The sequence below is a fragment of the Antedon bifida genome, chromosome 7, assembly GCF_963402885.1.
Source record: "Antedon bifida chromosome 7, ecAntBifi1.1, whole genome shotgun sequence".
In the NCBI taxonomy this organism is placed as follows: Eukaryota; Metazoa; Echinodermata; class Crinoidea; order Comatulida; family Antedonidae; genus Antedon; species Antedon bifida.
In genome coordinates this window covers 7,414,960-7,430,095 of record NC_136232.1, presented here as the reverse complement: position 1 = coordinate 7,430,095, position 15,136 = coordinate 7,414,960, and the positions used below count along the sequence as shown (strand labels likewise).

Sequence of the window (15,136 nt, the reverse complement as noted above, 5' to 3'; positions counted from 1 at the left end):
AACACCGCGGAAGCGGTATCCTAATTATAACGTTTGAACAGGGAGTTGTTATACTATTATAATAATAGTAGTAATAACAACCCTGGTTTGAAGTAACATTAACCCTTCCATCTGATTATGCGGCCCAAGCCAATTGTCTTCATATCCTTCATTTGACTATCAACTATGGCTGGTGCAAGTTCGAGTAAACGCACATCTTGCAAATCATTAAACTGTTATTTAGTAGATCCATTTGAGCCCAGGAAAGTGGGGCAAGGCAATGGAAGCAGGCAATTCCTAAAGAGCTATATAGTAATACAAGAGGACAACACCACATTGTATCAATGTTTCGTCAATGATTTCAATCGGATGGCGATATCAGCAAAAATCAGAGCGATGCCAACTGATATGTTCTTTGCAATCAAAGACAGCATTGTGCTTGACCGCGTCAACAAAAAGGTGTCGTTAACAGCAAATACAAAGGTAAGATGATGTTTACAATTTCCATTCATTTTGATTTTGAAATTACGCAGAAATATATGATTTTTTTTCTGTGTGTTCGTTACACAAAATTCGCATTCATTTATAGTTAAAATAATTTTAAAATTTGTTCCATTGTCATTAGGCTAGTATTTCACATCAATTTAATCTCATCTCACATTATTTTGATCCAACCTCTGTATTTCTGTGGACGAAAACAACTACTCTAATTGTAACTGTAATCTATTCCATTCCTGATGCCACTTTCTGTAGTAGTAGTTCTTTGGTTCTTTGATAGTAGCACATCACCCTCTTTTTTAAATTCTCAATTTGCGGACCCCATCATGAAAAAATCATCACTCGGTGCTCGTTTTTATTAGGGATAACAATGTATATTCAAAAGTTTATGTATATATATATATCACGGTTTATGAAAATCTGACTTATACATTCCAAAATATAAGGCCTAAAACATCACCGAAATGATCGTTTTTAGCCAAAAATTTTGTATGTAAACTTGTAGTATGTAATTATAAATTATTTATTTTCATGACACAATAAACCTAAGACCATGAACTTAATGTACTATAAGACACCATTCTAATCACTACGCGAAATGTCGTAAAAGACGCACTGGGCGTTTCATAGAAATTACCGGCGGCTCAACTTGTCGGCGGCCCAACCGGTCATATCCCCACTCGGCTAGCTGCATAAAGCAAAGTTTTGAACAAAACATTTAATTTTTTTAACTTTTCTGAACTACTTTGTCATGAAAAAAATCACTAAAACTACATAAAAAATAACAAACTTTATAATAACCCATGTCTCTACGCCAAATATATTTCTACCACATTAGGGGTGCACCCAAACCCAATTATCTGCCTATGTATGTTTAGGGTTTGGGTTTTGCTAGTAATAAGGAATGCATTTATAATGTCATTCAAATGGTACACAACAATATATTTTATGACCAAATAAATTAAAATGTTAATAAAATAAAAAGTACCAATTAAAAATAGCAACCACAAAGTATTACAACCAGGGTTGTGTATTTTACGACTCCCTGATTACAACATTATAAACAACCTTGTTACAACTTCCCGTGCCTCTCTATTAAACACCATTGTTATGAATGGGTTTATTCACTTAATGTTGCAATTGCAGTTCAGTTATAATGTAAACACACGCTTGCAATTGAGTGTTAGTTTAATTTTAGAATTCTATATTTGTAGTTATAATTTTGGAAGTCTGAATGCACCACAAGATTTATCATTCCGTCAATATCACAAGCTACAAAAGTGATTTTTTTTCCATGACAGCACATTATACTTAAACAATATTTACCATTACTGTATTCTGTACTGACCAAAAAACACTATTGTTTTTTAAATCTCCACCATACGTCATTGTTTTTTACAATTTCATCTTGATAACCAACCACATCATTGTTGTTACTATTTTGGTCCTTATAATTATTATCGACCTTTCACCCACAATGTTCAGTCTTCATAACATTTACAATAATTTAAAAAATCTAATTTATTCTAATTTATTTGTTATGTTTGTAAATCAAAATAAGTATATAAAACATAAAAAGGGTCTGGATAATTCTGAAACGTTCAATATCTTGTCTTGTATGATATTTTCTATTTTGAATCTCTTTCAACTACAAGTTCACGTAAATCAATTAATTAATATACAATAATTGCCAATCATTTTTTCTTTCATTTAGTTTTTCTTCAGGGGACCAAAATTTGAGTTACCTGAAGCTTTGATCTGGGAGTACAGACGTCCTCCAATAATTCCTATTGCAGATATCCCCACAAGCCCAACTAAAAAGAGGGCCTCTGTGCAAGGCACGATAACAGAGGTATGTAAAATGATTATTAAATTTTTATTTTACTACTTACCTTATTCTCTAACTTGTATATTGGAATTATTCGTTCAACAAATATTAATGATAAAAAATAACACAAATAATCAAGGATGGAACATCATGTTTTATATACAAAACCAAGAGTATTGGAAAAAATGGCAGTAATTTCTTTCTGTACTGATACCTGATTTAAAATACCAAAAAAATACCATTGCAAAAATACTTTAAAATGACAGATTTCTTCTTTTCGTATTCCATATACAGTCATGTGTTTCCTATATTTTTTAATACTTTTATAGGTAGGGGAAGTCCGAATTGTCGGCACCAACAACAGACGCCTCAGAAATATTAGAATTACAGATGATGCCAACAATGATGTTGAGCTTACCCTATGGGGCGAGCATGCAGATCTCGAACTGGTGCCAGATCTGAGAGTTGAGATAACTGGCGTTATCATTACAGAATATCAAAATATCAAGAAAATAGAATCGACAACATCAATGTCACTCAAGGTACGCAAAAATGAAATATACAACCTACAAACACAACATTTATTTATTTCCCTTCAAAAATGTTTTTCAGTTGTCAACAACCATGCATGACAATGCAATTAATTTCTCTAATCTTCAATTCCAATGCAAAATATACAAATATTACACCAACACAAATTTATACAAACAAAAAAAACCTCAACCAAATAGTCTTTGTTATTTTATATTCAATTTAATATTAAATGCATAACAACTGTTTGTTATTTTGATGTCATAAACATCCAGATATGAATTAAATGCCCACCAACTGTCAATTAATAACAACTTTTGGTCCATATAATTATTTAATATTATTATTACAATCAATCATTGAAATATATCAAATCTCTCATCTCACTTTAAAAATGCAAAATTTTACGCAAATGTTGATGTTGACAAACTTACAAAATGTTCCAGTGTACACGTTTAAAAGATACACAAAACACAACAATAACACAAGCAAAGAAAAATCCTTTGTTTTAAACAGATCGGAATATTTATCCACCAAATGGCAGATAACTATCAATTTCTAAACTCAAAATGTTAATTGATTTATACAATATTTATTTATAGTACATCGAAGAAAAACGGGAAATTGTAGGCCAACTGACTGCAATTACAAGTGAAGAGTAAGTATTCAAAAATTTTATACAGTACAACCTTCATTTTACATACGGTCCGAAATGCGTACATAAAACATGGGATTCGTAAAATCCAGGTTGACCCCCTTTTAAATTGACCCCCAAATACTTAGAAATGATGACGTCACCAGTCATTTTAAGCGTAAGTAAAATTCACGGAACGTAAAATCACAGAACGTCAAACATAGGTTCTACTGTATTAAGCAAACTAATGTCCACATTAATTTACAATTTTATATAAAGCCTACAACAATTCTCACATTGGATGCAACTGCCAATGGTAAAAGCAACTAGATGTGTACTGTACTAAGGACGAGTTTGGTTATAGCAAAAATATATCACCACTTGCTTAACTAATCTTCCTGCTAACTTGGGGGCTCATAATACACCTTATCCACAGTGCATACATGTATAACAAAATGTGTATATAATAAACCTTTCCATATAATATAAATTTGTTAAATAGCCAATTAGTTAAATTTATGCATAAAAAGTTTTATTTACAAATTTTCTCCTATGTCAATAAATGAATGGAAATAAGAAAAACTTACAAGTATAATCCCAGCCCCTAAGTTCAATTAAAATTATATTGTCAAATGAATTACATTAGGCTAATATTAAGCAAATGTAATAATATTTGATAATTATTCAATTCCTTCAAAATAACCTAAGAACAATATCTAATAATACTTTTTATATATCAATGTAATCATTATGCATATTGTTTATTTCAAAATCAAACTGATTTGATTTACTGTATTATTAGTTTTTTTACATGCTTTCCTACATTCATACAGGAAACACAATTCAGTTTTATTGACAATTGTTAAAAAAACCTTCATAATTCAATTTACAGAAACCTTCCTTTATATCGATCAAATGATCCATAATGTTCGTAAATATGTAATGTATTGTATCATTTAATTTATAGATTTCTACGTCCATATGACCTGCTTGTCACCTCCGAAGACACAGAATATGTTATTACCGTCAACGAGCTGTCGGAAATCGAGGGCAACATTCAAGAGCTGCCAATAACAGTACATATTACGACTCGCAGCAATGGCCCTACAATTGAGTGTGTCAAAATGACCACATACACTGATGACACTGGAACCGAAATTTAAAACCCGGTTTAGATGTCAATCAGGCCTTATCTTTTCTTTTTGTGTTAATGTAATAAAGATTTCTTTTACAAACTAAGGTCAATTGTTTTTCTTTTAATATATTCGTACCTTAATTCCTTTCTTATTTCAATATTTAAAATAACTGCATCTTTAATCATTTGTTTCTATAACATTGGTATAGCTTAGAGGATATTCAGAAATTCAATAAGACCATTTGATTTACACTTTAATAACATTTCAGCAGATAACAAAATATTATCACTAACAATATCATTAACAATTACAATTCCACTTTCAATCCAGTGTTTGTAATAAAGTTTCTACATCCTTCTTAAAGGCCTGTTTCTGCTGAGCAGAAAAAATCGATTATAACCGTTTATTTTTTAATCAAGTATTTCTGGGCAGCAGAAACGGCGCAAAATAAAATAACCGATTAAAAACACTCAATCCATTACGTGTTTTAATCGATTATTTCTTTTTTTAACCGATTATTGCGGAGCAGTTTTGATCTGCAACACAAATAGCGATTATTGACCACACTTTGACCTCTAGAGTATGGCAACCTTCATTCACAATGCATGCTGTTTATTGCGCGATCGGCGACGATCAGCGATGTGGACCGAATAACGATCAAATGTTCAACATTTGATTTTTATTATTTTATGGGGGAGATTTATACAGAGTTACAAGTACATCGTTACATCCCACCAGTTCAGACTAACGCTGTTTTGCATGTCCTTTTTCAGGCCTATTGTTTCGATAGAAATATATAGCCTAGCTACGCCCTCTAGAGGGCATATGACCGTTTCGGCCACAGACAGTTTCGGCCACAACCGATTTCTATGGCGCGCCAATCAGGCATTGTGTGATTGTATTGTTAGCCATTTGCTTGTTGTTTATGGTCACCATCTGTAAACAAAGTTTAATAAAAAATATAGGCCTAAATAGGCCATTTGGAATAAAGATAAAACCCTCATCAGCGCACGCTTATCCATGCAGCCTGGCGCCAAAGATTGTATAGCGGCGCTATACAATGTTTGCTGGCACCGCCAATAGGCATTCTCTACAGACGCGATATGAAAAAAAATCCAAAGTCCTTATACGATAACGTCCCACACGTACCATCACCCATTGGCTGATTATGACGTAATGTAATTTTACCGTACCTTCAGTAAACCGAACTTAGAATACGGTACCGTATCTTTAGCCACTTTAGTCAAAAAGCGATTACAAAATAACCGATTAACGTCGGAGAACATTTTCAACATTTTCCGATCGTATGTTAACATACGTGCATGTTTAAAATTATTAATGTCAATAAAATGATAAAAATGATCACCTATAATTCGTCAAAGTGACGAATTAAATTCTAGTTATTATTTTTTTTTTTATTGGTTATCCGCAACGAAGTTGCTGATAACCTCTTGTGATTGTACGAAATCATCAACATCAACATCATCTTTTTTAGTTATCCGCTTAGTAGCGGATAACTCCTTGTAACTGTCCTGTTTCATCATCTTTTTTTTTTTTTTTCTGTATTCTTCTTTCTTTCTGTCATTTTTGTGTCACGCGTAACTCAAAAACGTGTAAACATAACATTTTATAACTTTGTCAACATGTGGGCGTTCACGTGAAGTTGTGCACCCGCTATTGTGAATGACGTCAGAGTTGCGCAACGTGACTTACGCGCGTTTTTATGAATTTCGCGTATTTAACATAGATCGAAAACCATATAACATTTTAATTTGAAACTTAGAAAAAGTTTAAGTTATATCTTGCGCTAACTGACTGTGAGGAAAAAATGGCATGTTTTACACGAAGTTACGCGCGCACGCGCGTTTAAAATTTCAAAATGCGAAAAATCAATTTCTAATCAACTTTCTACGCGTTTTATGTCATTTTGAGCATGTCAAAAATTCCCACACGCGCGCTGTGCGCACGTAGCGTTAAAAACAATTTTTTCCGCATGATTTATGTTTTTCCAGCCTTTTCAAGTAATTTTACCAACTTTTAAACAATTTCGACTTAAAATTAACGTCATACCAGCACGTCGAATTGGATAATTTACGTACGTTTTTGATGAAAAAGTTCAAAAATTCCTTAAAATTTGTCAAAATTATACCTTTTTTAAAACAGTCGTAGTTTCTAAACTAAACGGTAAAAGTTATTTTTATTACGTATTCTGGAAGATGATGAGTTGTAGATATCGTATCATGCATCAATATTGCTAACAGGACATTGTGACGTCATCGTATGGCCATGCGAATATAAAATATAGGATTTTTGTATCTTTTGTCATAGAGCATCACATTTAATAGAGCGCATCTTCGCTTATCCGTTTTTCATTTTAACCCAGATTTTGATATTTTTTAGGTCAATCAACTACCTTTCGCATGGGTTAAAAATATTTTAATTTTTTTGACGTCATCATGTCTAAAAATGTAAATAACGTGGGTCACTTATTTTCATCTTTACAGTAACTTTCAATCTGTTATAGCTCGTCAGAATAAAAAGCGGTAATCATGATTAAAACGTTTTCTGGAAGCTATTGTATTGTAAATACGAATTCATATCAAAATTTTTCCAATCCGACGTTGTGACGTCATCATATGGCCAGTTGAACAAAAAAAATTGTATTTTCATCTTTTGCGTCATAGTTCATCACATTTAAAAGAGCGCGCATCTATATTTTACGTATTCAAATTTCTTCTACATGTTAATATGTTGTTGCTGAGATAATATCCTTCCGAAATTGGTATTTTAGTGTTTCATTTTGATACCGTCGCCATGTTAAAAAATGGAATAAATGGCGGGTCCCGTAATTTCACCTATTCTACACTGTATGTAATATGTATACAGATTATACTGTTTATACTGTATAATACTATATGACACAAAATTGACAGAATTCAGCACTAACAACATATCATATTCTTCAGATCAGGTCATAATGCCATAATCTTTTTCTGGGTGCAAAATTCTAACGTATGACGTGCACGTGGCGTTTGTCGTGCGGATAACTAACTCGTCAAAGTGACGAGTTTCATGTCTAGTATTTCTCTTCTTTCTTTCTGTATGATTTTTGTGTAACGCTTTTCTCTGAAACTTGCAAACATAACATTTTGTGAACTATGTTAACATTTTGACATTTATGTAACGTCGTCAAGCGAAGCTTTTCATGATGTTTACAATTGCGCAACGTGACGTACGCGCGATTTAACGATTTTCTCGTATTTAACATAGGTCAAAAATCAAATAACATTTTAAATTGAAACTTTGCACAAATTTAATTTATATCATGCGCTAACTTTCTGTTGAACAAAAATTGCGTGTTTTACACAAAGTTACGCGCGCACGCGCATTTAAAATTTCAAAATGCGCAAAATTATTTTCTAATCAACTTTCTACGCGTTTCATGTCATCTTAAGCATGTCAAAAATTCCCACGCGTGCGCAAATTTTTACGTGTGCGGTGCGCACGTAGCATTGAAAACATATATTTTCCGCGTGATTTATGTTTTTCCAGCCTTTTCTAGTAATTTTACCAACTTTTAAACAATTTGGGCTTAAGGTTACGTCATACGAGCACGTCGAATTGGTCAATTTGCGCGCGTTTTTGATGAAAAAGTTCAGAAATTCGTCAAAATTATGCCTTTTTTTAAACAGTCGTAGTTTCTAAACTGCACGGTCAACTTTTTGTGGATGACATATTCTGGAAGTTGATGAGTTGTAGATATAGGATCATGTATCAATATGGCTAACCGGACATTGTGACGTCATCGTATGGCCACGCGAATATAAAATTTAGGATTTTTGTATCTTTCGTCATAGCTCATCACATTTAATAGAGCGCATCTCCACTCATCCGTTTTCCATTTTCACCCCGATTTTGATATTGTCTAGGTCAATCAACTATCTTTCGCATGAGTTAAAAATATTTAAATTTTTTTGACGTCATCATTCCTAAAAATTTAAATTACGTGTGGCATTAATTTCATCTGTACAGTAAATTTTAATCTGTTATAGCTCGTAAGAATAAAATGTGATAATCACGATTAAAACGTTTTCTGGAAGCTATTGGATTGTAGATACGAAATCATGTGAAAATTTTGCCAATCTGATGATGTGACGTCATCATATGGCCACTTAACTAAAAAAAGTCGTATTTTTATTTTTTGCGTAATAGTTCATTACATTTAAAAGAGCGCGCATCAATATTTCACGTATTCAAATTTCTTCTGCACGTTAATATGTTGTTGCTGAGATAATATCCTTCCGAAATTGCTATCTTTGTATTTCATTTTGATGCCGCCGCCATGTTAAAATTTGGAATAAATGGCGGCTCCCGTAATTTCACCTAATCTACACTGTATGTAATATGTAAACAGATTTTACTGTTTATACCGACTGTAATGGAATAGCCCAAATCGTTTATTTCCTACCTATTTCTATAATGTAGCAGGCCAAATAAGACGTTATTTTTACAGGATAGAGAGAGGCAAACAATATTTTTCTCATATCAGAGCCGTTCATCGTTGTTAGGAGATATGTGATTTCTATTACATTTCTGGTTTTGTTTGTCAGTTGCTTGTCCGGCCTGTAGGTCATAATGCCAACGTGAACGCTTCCTTTTGGCCTCAACCTATCCCCTTAATGTTAAAAGGTACGTCGTTAAACGTCCATGTTTCACCACTTGCGCAGCGGATAACCAAACTCGTCAAAGTGACGAGTTTCATGTCTAGTTATTTTTTTTCTTTTTATTGTTTCTGTACACTATTTTGTGTAACAATTATCTCAAAAAGTTTAATGTCAATGATTACAAAAATTTCAGAATATCTTTCAAATAATACAACTTAATCCTAATAAGCTTTCCAGCGTGATCACTCATCCGTGACGACATTTATACGCCATTTTGCGAAATCACATTATCAATCATATCTCCATAATTCATTATCACATATTAATGAAATTCACTACACGTAAACTTCAGATCAAGGGTAAAAATATTAGCAAATAAAAACGCACGCGCACGTAGGTTCATGCGCGTGATATCGCGCGTTAAAAATTTAAAAAGCTCAAAATTAAGTTTTGATCAATTTAGAGCATGAATTAGGCCATTTGCGTGTTTCAAAAAATTACTGCGCAAAAATGCGTTTTTGCGCGCGCGATACTTAAAAAGCGTAAAAAATATGAATTTTTTTTACAAATCTCATTCTACTCACCATCCTTAGTACATTCACCAAATTTGAGTCAGTTCCGACTTAAAATAACGCTATACGAGCACGTTAAAAATGACAAAATGCGCACATTTATTTTACAAAAGTTCTGAAAATGGTGAAAAATAGGTCTTTTTTAAAATGAAAATAATTCTTCAGAATGCAAGATGACCCCCGATTTTTTTAACTTATTCTGGAAGCCATTGAGTTGTAGATATGAATTCATGTACACATTTTACGTACAAAATGTTTTGACGTCATCAAATGGCCACTTGAATTTAAAAATTAGGATTTGTTATCTTTTTGTGTAGATTATCACATTCAACAGAGCGCATCTTGGTTATGTGTGCTCGAATTTCGCACAACTTTCAGTATGTGCTTGCTTAATTAATTATCTTTATCATGAGTTGACACTATCTTCATTTTAATGACGTCATCACGCGTAAAAACTTGAATAACGTAGGCCGTGTAATTTCACCTTCGCAGTAAATTTGAATATCTTACAGCTCTTCAGAATTGAAGGTTACCTTGATGATTATAATTTATTATGAAAGCTGATGAAATGTAGATATTTATTCATATAAAAATTAAGCCTATCGGATGTTGTGACGTTAACATATGGCCAGTTGAAGTGAAAAAGTAGTTTTTTCATATTTTTCGTCAAAGTTATACACAATTCAAAGAGCGCGCACAGCGCTTCTACGTGCCAAATTGTTTTCCAAATCTTATATTTTTTTGCTCAATTAATTATCTTTCGAAATTGTCATCTTAAAGTTTAGTTTGATAACGCCATCATGCCAAAAAATTAGAACATGTGTCCCGCAATTTCACCTATGCTACACTGTATATAGATATACAGTATATACTGTACATATTGTATATGGCATATAGGCACAACTCAGCACTATAAGCATATAATAGGATGGCATACATCAACATTTTCCGATCGTATGTTAACGTACGTGCATGTTTAAAAAAAAATTAATTTCAGTAAAATGATAAAAATGATCACCTATAATTCGTCAAAGTGACGAATTAAATTCTAGTTATTATTATTATTATTATTATATTAGATAATAGGGAGCTCATATTAATATGCGCATGCGTATATGTTCAGTATACTCTGTTACGTTCTTATAGGGACTACAATTGCTCGATTTAACGTTTGGTCTGATAAACGGGGAAAACTTTTTAACAACAAAAAATGGTCGATCAGTACGAAGCGAATGTCAGGCGGTATAAGTTTTCAATTTTAGTTGTAAAATTAACTAAAATCTCATATTTTATGTATATTATGGTGTAGTTTGTGAATTCACTTTAATTCCTCTGGAATAGATAGAATTAAAAAAATCATGCCTCTTTCAAGGTTTTATTAGGTGTTTTTAGATGGCTTTAAACTACAACTTTTTCAAAACATAGAGATGCAATAGAGAAACAAAGAATTGTACAGATACAGAACCCAGCCAAGGTGGCTAAAAATGTAGTGTGTGAATGATAACCAAAATCAATAAAACATACCTTCTTTACTTTTTGAACTGAAGTTTTCTTGTCTAGTTTCACCTGTAGATTATGCAAGAGATTACTGTTTATTTATTACATAGTAAATTTTATATTAAAGTCAATTAATCACAAGAAATTTCAATCGATGTTAAATTCTATATGAACATCTTTCCTCCAAACATGATTCAATATCACGTTAAAAAAGCATGTTAAGTTGTTGTAAAATCTTATGTGAACATGCCTATGATGCTTCCCTTTTTACCTAATCATATTCCATTAATTTCATTTCTAAACATTTAGTTTCAACCATAGAGATTATATGTTTGAACTATTGTGAAAATGCTGATTTACTAAATTTCAATAAAAATAAAAAAAGGAATGAATGTGGGTTCACCAACTCGACTTTCTTCATTTCTATTGATATGGTTATGATTTGATCATCTATCAGTATATTACAGTAGGCCTATTATTGTTAACTTACAAGAAATTTCAAGTTCAGGAAAAACATTTGTAGCTTGTGATGATGATATTGTTGCTTCTAGAACATCACTTGGTGGATCACTCCTTGTAAACTTGAAAACTCTCCATGGAATTTTAGTCCATAAGTCATCTGCACTGAAAGTCTTTTAAAATTTTAGAATTGTTCACTTTCTGACAGGAGTTTATAACGAAATTGGAGTAACAAGATTGCTTTTTTTTTGTTTATGCATTTTGGAAATCTTTGACTTAAAGATGTATTGTCCCTTTGACTAATTCCAAAAAAAAAAAAAAAAAGGATTTCGACAAAAAGTGGGTCATTTTGAAGAATCATAATAGTTATTAACTTTCACCAAAAATTAGTCGAAAAAAAAATCATTTAACTGAAATACAGACGTTTTTTTGTTCAAAAAATAACTTTGACTTCCAGTCAAAGTTTTCGATCAAAACATACCTCATAATGCAACGCGCTTGTTTGGCTACTCTGTAAACATAATTATAAAATTTCCTCGCGATCTGTGTGAAACCACCTTCTCAACCGTGACGAGTTGTAAACAATCTTAATTAGCATCATGCATAATGCATACTCGTGGTTTGAAAACTTTGTTTACTTTCGCTCGCGACGATTTTCCAGACGAAATGTAATCAAATTAATTTACCTGTTAATTATGTAAACTTGTTGTTTTTGGCTCGATTTTTCGACTTAAAGTGAATAACTTTAATATTACGTTGATATGGCCAATTTAAATTTAGAATATTTTGACCTTCAATTTTTGTGTTTCAAGGGACAATACATCTTTAATGTGTAAACATTTCCAGGGTTCAGCTTTTTTTAAAAAAATGTATCTTCAGTGAATTATAGATATTGTCTTCACCTAGAAAAAAATCATGGTGACCTGTCCACACTCCAAATCTATAGCAGAGCATTGTTTTATGAATAATCCCATCATGGAGGAGTTACGTTATTTTTATTTTATCATCTATATATTTATGTAAGGGCAAAATTTGGTTAATTGCGTGTTACTTCTAGAATGTTTACTTGATAGTTATATAAAGTTTGCTCGTACTTTCGGGTACTGATTTTAACCACCTGATATAACCCTGTTTACTAATTAAATTGAGTTAGGTAATTAGTTATTGACAATTAAAACGAATGTAGGTCTAACGATTTGCCCCAAATAGGGGTGTTTTCTGATCGTGGTATACACTGTCTAATGGATGTCCATCTTGAAAAATACCCGCACACAATAATACAAGGATGCTTCGCATTTACCTATCTCCTCCTATCATAATTGTTTTTAATAGCTGAAACCAGTTGAACAGCTCGAGTACAGCATCATAATGTTGAAGATCAATCGATTTTCTTTAAAAAATACTATTTTGATAGATTTAATATACGTTTATACAATTGTATTGATTTGCGATGAATGGAACATCCAATCTTTCAGTCTCCCAGTTTGGTTTAACACAAGTAGGTACATTTATGAGCCCTTTTGGGATAAACTTAAAACCTTATTGCAATACTTTGACAATACTGTAAATATGTATTAACCATTTTTGGTCACCATTTGAATAAAAAATTTCTACTGTTAGATATATAAGCACATAATATACAAATAAACTTTATTACTGACAGTTGCTTCTCTATAAATATAAACGTTGTAGTGGTGTATTGTTACATACTTTACTATTTCAATCGACTATGACAGTGACAGTTTTAACAAAGTATTAAATTGCAAATGTTTTACTGTATTTAGTGGTTATTATTTATAGGCCTATAAAACATGAAAAAATATTTTGTTACTGATTGGATAAAGAATATATTTCAAAATTTTTCCTCTTTGTACCCATCCTCTTCCCCATCCCTCAACCCTAATGTTACATACAAAACACAAGTTGGGTTTGTTTAAATGACAAGTTTCTCTTTGGGAAGTAATTCCCAGGGTACTATTTTTAGTTGATCACATAAATCATTGCGTCTATTTATTCATTTCTGTAAACGACAATGTATTATAATCCTGTGGTACGTACATTTGAAATCGCCAGTTTGTTTACGCAGAAATATATATATATGTATTCGAGAACCATCTAGTTATTAATAATTCTAGAATGTTCCACAGGTCAGTTATTATTCAATTTAACATGACATTTTAATTATAACTTTAAGAAACAGGGTTAATCAAAAACATCCTAATTGCAAATGATCGTGTCTATATTATCTAGGCCCCCTCCCCCACCACTTATATTCAAAGTCAATAGGATAAAAGAATTTAATTTAATCATCTAACATGATAAATATAGTACTTAACAACTTTATAAAAACACAATGGTGGAGGTTCATGTACTGTTTCAAATTGTTGTTAATGAAAAGTGTACCTGTGTCCTAGATGCTTCAGATATTTGCCATCCATTGTTCACATCTTGTACACGAACTACCAAATCTTCATACAACAAATCTATAGGTGTGGGCATTTCTACCAATTTTTCACCAAATAGTTTTGCATCTTCAGTTACCTTCTGAAATGTACGTACAAGTTACAAAACATAAATCAAACTAAGTCATCCTTTCCAGCATTTCAGTACAAAACAATAAAATGTCAAACAAAAGGAAATTTCAAATTGAAACAAAATCGATAAAGGTTTTTAAATTGCAGTGAAATCAAAAGATATAATTACCATGTTGCTTCCCAAATTCCAAGTTCTTACTCGAAGTTGATATTTATTTAAGTAATGTTTTCCAAACACACCAAACATTACTTTTCTTGCAGCCCTATTAATATTTATGGTATAACCCAAAAGTGTTATATTTGTAAAATGAATCAAATTTACCACACACCGACCATTGTGTAAGTAAAAATGTATGTCCTTGTCATAACTTCCTAGCTTAATCCTTCTCCATTCATCTTGAAAGTTTTCTTTAACAAGTAAAGTAAATTCCCACCATTTTTCATTTACAGCATTGTATGGAAATGACAGGATACAATGCTTTTTAAAGACTGTGCCTGGTGGTCCACATCTGACAGTAGGTGAAACTATTGTTTCAAATTTGTTTAATACAGGATCGCTTGTTTTGCCCCAAATATTTTCTAGAGAAATTTGAATTTTCTTTCCTTCTTCAATTGATCCAGGATTTATGACCAATTTTATGTCTTCGTCCTTAAGATAAAGAGTACCACCTGCACTGTCCATAACTGCTGTTATTTTATCCACTGCATTAAAATCTGTTTTAACTGGAAATACCACTACAAAAAATGTCAATAAAAATTTATTTAACCACAGAAGCACTTGTTTACCACAATGGTGTTTATGGT

General features: G+C 32.0%; 1 protein-coding gene across 1 annotated transcript in view; it reads right to left on the bottom strand.

Annotated features, from left to right (window-relative positions):
- The window catches only part of LOC144848122 (uncharacterized), a 40,582-nt gene that overhangs the window by 17,937 nt on the left and 7,509 nt on the right, over nucleotides 1-15,136 (bottom strand). Inside the window, exons 3-6 of the mRNA XM_078704817.1 lie at nucleotides 14,502-15,067; nucleotides 14,202-14,342; nucleotides 11,830-11,971; nucleotides 11,367-11,408 (exon numbers count right to left, since the gene is read on the bottom strand). Of these exons, the coding sequence (XP_078560943.1) occupies nucleotides 11,367-11,408; nucleotides 11,830-11,971; nucleotides 14,202-14,342; nucleotides 14,502-15,067 (891 nt within the window). The remainder of the gene's footprint in view (nucleotides 1-11,366; nucleotides 11,409-11,829; nucleotides 11,972-14,201; nucleotides 14,343-14,501; nucleotides 15,068-15,136) is intronic.